The sequence below is a fragment of the Triticum dicoccoides genome, chromosome 2A (assembly GCF_002162155.2).
Source record: "Triticum dicoccoides isolate Atlit2015 ecotype Zavitan chromosome 2A, WEW_v2.0, whole genome shotgun sequence".
NCBI classification, from domain to species: Eukaryota; Viridiplantae; Streptophyta; class Magnoliopsida; order Poales; family Poaceae; genus Triticum; species Triticum dicoccoides.
In genome coordinates this window covers 106,843,409-106,850,740 of record NC_041382.1, presented here as the reverse complement: position 1 = coordinate 106,850,740, position 7,332 = coordinate 106,843,409, and the positions used below count along the sequence as shown (strand labels likewise).

The following is a 7,332-nucleotide window of genomic DNA, read 5'->3' as shown; positions in this document are numbered from 1 at the left end:
ACGGATCGAGTAGTATTCACCCTAGGATCGACTGCGTGGCGATCAAAGTCTAGCTGGCGGCCGCTGACTCGGCCAAATCAGCAAATACGTAGACGAAATCGTATATACGAACCAAAGTAAATCCTGTGCGCAAGTACATGGACCGTAGTTCGGGTATTTTAAAGTAGCGGTACCAAAGTGTCATCCGGCTCAAGTTTTGTGACCTACAGTGAATTTTTCTTCTAACAATATCGTCCTGCAAAGTGCGGAATCCAGGCCGCCGCCGCCGCGTCAGGACTGGTGTTGTAGAGTTTTTTTTCGAACTGGTACTTGTGTGCAAACCTGGCCATCTGGGCCCGATGACACCTTATAAGGCCGGCACACCATTTTCGGCCTTTTGAATTTTATTTTATTTTTTTGAAAAAATCTATAGGCTACTCCCTCCGTCCGCGAATAAGTGTACATCTAGCTTTTATCCTAAATATAAATTTTAAAACTTTGACTAATGTTATAGAAAAAAGCAACAACATTTACGGCACTAATTTAGTATCAATAGATTCGTTTTGAAATGTAGTTTCATAATATACCAATTTGATTTTGTATATGTTACTACTCTTCTCTATAAAGTCGGTCAAAATTTTAAAATTTTGACTTAAGAGAAAAAGTAAAAGCACACTTATTCACGGACGGAGGGAGTACTCACTCTTTCGTCAACTCTTTCATCTCTGAGCTAGCTACTCTACAGGCTCTCGCGAGAAATCATGTTCTGCAAACTTGAGCTACTGCCAGGAAACCGGAAGAGAGGTATGTGTGGAAGGCTCCTAGCCCGAGAGCTGCAAAGATACATGTAGATGTGGGGCTATCGAGGGATGTCGGTACAGAGAATCCGAATTCCGACCACGGCCTCGTCTGGTCTGTTCGCTTCAGCCAAAGCCATTTGGCCTGCAACGCCACATTCACCCACCTCATATCGAGCACGCCCAGCCGCCCAGGCCACCTGCCCAATTGGGACGTCCCATGCCACTGCGCACGGGAGTGAGCTTTCTTAGTACAAGGGTCGACGACCTACTGATTGGAAGCGACATTTTCTCAGGACAGGGAACTGATTCCAAATAAAATCAAACTGCATTGGAAAAGTAGGAAACAGGAAATGAAAAGACTTCCAGTCTTTTAAAAAACCTAATCTTATAGCATCTACCAAATGCTAGGAGAAACAAAGGCAGATAGAAAGTGACAAGCTATCAAGAGTTAACAATATTTGAAAAAGGACCAAATTTCCTTGAGGTACACTGATCAGAGTGTAAGACACATAATGGCATGAATAGTCGCGTGCAGGGCATACAAGATGCAACTTCCAGTCCCAAAATTGCTACTGCCTCCGTCCTAAGTACATTGGTTGTAATAACATCTTACGTTATAGGACGGAGGCAGTAATCACAATAAGCAGATTTTAGCTTCCATCACCTGACGAGTCTGAAACTATGTACCGTCTACCGCATATGATTGTGCTTACGAACAACAATGCCAAATTATGCAACACAGGCAGAAAAGCAGAAACAATGAGATAATTATAGCTAGAAGATACAGGTTTAACAGCTATATATGGCTGGCCCTTGAAACAATATTTGCAAACCAGAACAAGGATTACAATATAACAAGAGCAACCTAATTACAGAAACTGTATCAGGATAGAAGGGGTCACTAAGGCAATGGCTCCTCCGAGTCTCCCAGTCGTGACAAGTGGAGGTAAGCGTCGGTGCCTACGTAACACAGAAGGCAAGAATGATCAGCCAAATACATCACGATGACAGAAGCAGAAAGATATACATGAGAATTCAGGTAAACATTGACAAATTATCCAAGGTTCACGCTGAGAGATTAGCAGAAACAAAGCAAAATATGACCGTACCGTATCCCTCCATGGATATGATTTGTAGGTCGCCACCGAAATATCGCGCATAAAGGCGACTAACTGGAAGTCCAAAACCATATCCAGCCATAGTCACTCCTTCACTAGGGCCCTCCATATCAGGTAGATTCTTTGCAGTGCTGTAAAGATATGTGAAAATTCTAGGGAGCCCACTTCTCCGTATTCCACCGCCTTCATCACTGACCTGCATTATCGAAACAATGAACTCCAACGACCCTTGGGAATGGTTCCTTATGATGAATATTTGACAGGAATGGGCCTCATATGTTCCACAAATCTTAGCGGGTTATAGCTTCTAGCATAAGAAGACAACTATCACATACAAGAATTGATATCTAGCACTTTGACAATGGATCCAGTTTTAGGACAGTAATGACATGTCAGCAGACATGCGCCGTAAAACAATATAGTAGTGTCTGCAGCTTCATCGAAAGTATCAGCATAGAGTAACAATAATGTCCTAGTTAGGCACTAAACTAGAATGGACATGCATTCGAATTGGTGTTTTGGTTTAGATTTGCACTCAGCAGTCCACATTAATCCATATCTTTCTTAGTCAGGTTGTAACCCAATATTAAAATACAAATCAAGTAATTCACAATTGCATTTATGCACAGCCTAGTAACGCGAGATGCTAAATTCATACAAAGATAGGTATCAGTAGATTTTTTTTTCTCTCAAGAAATGCAAAAACACTTTGTGTTTCATTTCATTGGAAAGGTAGAGAGGTTCATATACATGGAGAAAAGTTCAGAAGCCTCGATGAGGCCTGACACAGTGCCCGGAAGAAAACAAACCAAACAAGGGAATTTTATCGGTCATTGCACATATTTGCAAACTGCAATGTTTTAGTAACTGCTTGTGCACTCTTTAGCCTAGAATGTACCAAATAGATGCTAGGTGGTATCAAGGAAATCATACCTTAATAGTAACATCCTCTGTTCCATCAGCAACTATAATTCTGACAGGAGGAACATCTTTATCAGAATTCATATATCTTTCCTGTACTGCACGAAGGGAATTTTTCACCAGTTCAAACAGCATGAGATGAAGATGCGATGTGACATATCTGCACATAGTTAATTGCAAGTAGTTAGTTAGCAAGACAACAACAAATGAGGCCACTCAATCAACATGATAACAAAAACTATAAGCCAATGAACATGTAACCTGACAAGTGACAACAAAGAGGTGCTGTTGCTAACACATGATTTAATCCACCAAAAAAACAAAGGTGATTGGTGGAGTTTATATCTGAAACTTACGGAAATGTTAAATTTTGATCTCCATAAATGTTGATGTCAGGAGCTGATCCGTATTCCCTCATACAAATGGAACGGGCATCCTCACTAGCAATTTGAGCTACCTGTATGGGGGACAATTTTGTATTGATGAGGCCTATGACGCCAGGCTGTGGTTCAGGTTCATGCAGAGCCACATGCTGCCCTGAAATTAAGCAAGTCGGTCTAATTCAGAACAAGTTTCTAACAATTAGCACTCGACTTAAGTATAAATGATTTGATACAGAATTTACACATTAAGCAAACATATTTACCATTTTTCAGTTTTTAAGCCATATAACAGTACAGTTAGCTCAAGTAGCATATCATGAAGTTTGAACATAAAAAATATCAAGTAAGCAACCAAAATAGAACTGTCTATCAATACAAGTCAAATTTGCAAATCAGCCAAAGATAAGGATTCTGCTTGACAGCTTAACATTGAACTTCAGTATATGACTATATGTTACTACTGAATCAGCTGTTAGAAAAGGCACATGATCCATCACTTGTTCCGAATCACAAGCAAGATTTAGGATAGAATGACAAGAGCTTAGACAACGTTTATAAATATAGCTCCAGAGAGAAGAGTAGTACCAAGCTCACAAACCTATGAGCATGCGAATACCAATCCTTGACATGTAAAATCGATCGAGGAACCCGTGGATCTCGTCGAATCCTGGGGGAAGCTTCCTTGAGCTGAACTGTTCGTTTTTCAGCTGTTGCACTCCCAAAGCCATAGTCGGTACCACGTTATTGTGCCGCACTTTGATCATCTTAATCATCTGCGTGAAAGCAAGCTCGTCGTCCCGATTCCTCACTTCTGGGAAATATCGGATGTCGCGGAACGAGTCCAAGTACCAGTCCCTCACCTTCACAATCGTCAACGGACAAACCATCAGTCCCACACAAGGATGCTCAGTTTGGCAGGAATCAGTAAATCCAGCTGTGAGTTTTTTTTTCTCGGTAAATATTTACTATTCAATGAATTCAGATTCACTAGTATTGACGTGATAAGGTCAGGAAGACAAAACAGCACGACAAAAGCTTCAAGCATATACTCATACAAAAAGCATGTGAGCCCACTACCGAACTCCTATTAGGAAAAAAAATTAAACAAGTTGGCAAGCAAGAGTCTTCAAAAGTTCCTCCTTAATCCCTATCCTACGATAACTTTACATGTTGATGACCGATTGAAGTGGAAATGAAAAATGAAATAAACTAAACAGCACATCAGTTGGTCACTCAAGAGTTCAACTAGTATCATCCTGAATCAGTACAGCAATTTAGGTACTGACACAGTGGTCCTATCTTCCTCGCATTCCAAATCCCATGACAAAAACTGACACCGCATCGAATCCTAACAGTAAACACGGAGATATACCAAAAACATCCGCTGACCTTTTAAAAATGATCCGGAGAAAACATCCTCGCAAGACAGTAAGGATACAGACAGCAAAATCATCATCTCCCCAAGCAAGCAGAGCAAAAAATTGGGCGCTCACCGAAGCATGTCAAATCATCGACGGGACAGACTGACAAAAGCAAGCCATCAAGGACAACGGCCAACGGCAATTCCAACCTAGTCTAGCCTAGCGTCAAATCGAAATCAACCACCAAAATCAGCGCAGGGGCGGGTGGGGCGGAGACCTTGAGGATGGCGGGCTTGGCGGAGAGGCCGAAGGGGAGGGACTCGAGCTCGAGCGCGCGGCGGGCGATGCGGATGGGGAGCTCCTTTTGCAGGAACTGGGCCGAGAGCAGCAGGTTGCGGTCCGTGGGGACGGACCCGAACTCCATCATGTACCGCAGGCTCACCCCCGTCTGCTTCATGCTGCCCCACCGCCCCACCTCCTCCGCCACGGCCCGCGCCACCGGCTCCGACGCCATCATCCCTCCGCCGCCCGCCGCCGCCACCGCTCGCCGACGCGGAGCCGGGTAACCGCCGTGCAAACAGGAGGATTAGGGGGGGCAGGCGGCTAATTAAGGCGGCATCAGGGGGGAGAGAAGCCTTGTGGCCAAGGGAAGCCGGGTTTTGTGCCGGCGATTTATAGAGGAGTGAAGCGGATCTTCGCTGGGCTCGGGTGTCAGTGAGTGGCCTCGAACGGTATCTGCCAGTGGGCCCGGGTTTCAGTGGGCGGGGCTCGCCCGTGTGGATGGTATCCGAACCGGGGGGAATCGGTTCTGTGTGCGGGCGCTTTAGCGCAGCCGGCCCACAGATCGCGCATGAGCTTATCCATGGGGATTTGGGGAATAAATCCGGGCAGAATTCGAGTAGTACCAGGTTGCGCAACTAAAATGTTCTAACACGATCAGAAAAAAAAACTAGAATGTTCTAATGATGGCAAATTAATCTCTTTGAAAACATTTACTGCATCAGTGTACCTTCTTGAAAAGAAAAACCGTCTAGGTGAGCTTAGGTTCTATGAACTTGGTCACCCTTCGTGTGAATCTTTTTTACAATAACGTCCGCATCTGTTAGAATTTCGCCGGTAATTCAAGATGCATTTCTATGAACTTGATCACCTTTCACGCGAATCTGTTTTACAATAATGTCCGTATCAATGAGAATTTTGCTACTACTTCAAGGTGCACTCTGCAAACTTGATCACCTTTCATGTAAATATGTTTTACAATAATGTTCATGTCGATCGGAATTTCGCCAATACTTCGAAATGCGTTCTACTCCCTCCGTTCCAAATTACTCGTCGCAGAAATGGATGTATCTAGAACTTGGTTACCCTTCAAGCAAATTTGTTTTACAATAGGGCCGTACTAGGCGCCTGTCGACCGGCCTAAATTTTTTGGTTGCTTCCTGCAAAAACTGAAGATAGTGGTAGCAAAATTGATACAGTGGTTACATCAAATAAAACATGGTAGCAAAAAATTTGGTTCGATTCTAGCAAAAATTGAAGATGGTGGTAGAAAATTGGTATATTGGTTCCAGCAACACAAACGTGGTAGCAAAAAATTGACTGGTTCCAGCAAAAAACCAAGACGATGGTAGCAAATTTGGGGCTGCTTCGAGCAAAAAAACTCGCTGGATCTCCAGCACTTGTCGCCGTGTTTCCAAACGCCTTGAACGCCAGCCGTCGCGGCTCTCCAACACTTGTCGCCACCGTCTCCAACATCGGTGGCTCCTGGTTGCAGCACCTGCCGCCGTCGTCTTCAGTATTGTAGGGGTTGTTTGGATTGTGACTATCTTTGCCATATATTGCCACATGATTTTTGCTATACTTGGCACACTTGCCTTAGTTGAGTTGCTCAAATTGTTAGCCACACTTTGGCTTGCCTAAGAGAATCTTGCCACACTTTTTGTGTCTATGGCATGTGGGGTTCACTGCTCATAAAAAATACTTGCCTTAGGTGTGGCTAGAACCAAACACCTATCTAACTTGGTCAAACTTACCTAAGGTTAGGTGTGGCAAAGTGTAACGCCCCAGATGTAACTTTCCATATTTGTATCCAACTCTTGTCGTCTCCGGCACTAAGTTATATTTATTTCTCGGGTTTGGGTCTTTGTCTCCGTGTGTTGTTTTCTTTTTCGTGCATCTCTTATCATGTCATCACGTGCATTGCATTTGCATACATGTTCATCTCATGCATTCGAGCTTTTTCCCCGTTGTCCGTTTTGCATTCCGGCGCTTCGTTCTCCTCCGGTGGTCATTTCTACCTTTCTTTCTTGTGTGGGGTTAAACATTTCCGGATTGGACCGAGTCTTGTCAAGCGGCCTTGGTTTACTACCGGTAGACCGCCTGTCAAGTTTCGGGTCATTTGGACTTCGTTTGATACTCCAACGGTTAACCGAGGGACCGAAAAGGCCTCGTGTGTGTTGCAGCCCAACACCCCCCAAATTTGGCCCAAAACCCACCAAACTCTGCTCCATGTCCTAGAGCGTTAGATCACGATCGTGTGGGCGAAAACCGCACCTCATTTGGACTCTCCTAGCTCCCTCTATGCCTATATATACACCCCTCCGTTTTCGGATCTCTCCCTCTCCCCGAAACCCTAAAAAAAACATCCCCGCCAGATCCGCGCCGACGGACGTGTCCGCCCCCGGCCGGACAGCGTCCGCCCGCCGCCGCCATCCAACCCGCCGCCGCCACGTGTCCCCGCGGGACCGCATCGCCGCCGCCGTCCCGGCCC

General features: G+C 44.7%; 1 protein-coding gene across 1 annotated transcript; it reads right to left on the bottom strand.

The window, feature by feature from the left end:
* Positions 1-1,524: 1,524 nt before the first annotated feature.
* On the bottom strand, positions 1,525-5,191 carry LOC119353648 (pyruvate dehydrogenase (acetyl-transferring) kinase, mitochondrial-like). Its single transcript, XM_037620289.1, has 6 exons — positions 4,840-5,191; positions 3,800-4,061; positions 3,175-3,355; positions 2,831-2,978; positions 1,889-2,093; positions 1,525-1,739 (listed from the first exon to the last, which is right to left on the bottom strand). The coding sequence occupies exons 1-6, from the start codon at positions 5,077-5,079 to the stop codon at positions 1,681-1,683; spliced, it is 1,095 nt and encodes a 364-aa protein (XP_037476186.1). The 5' UTR covers positions 5,080-5,191; the 3' UTR covers positions 1,525-1,680.
* Between the last annotated feature and the right edge of the window lie 2,141 nt (positions 5,192-7,332).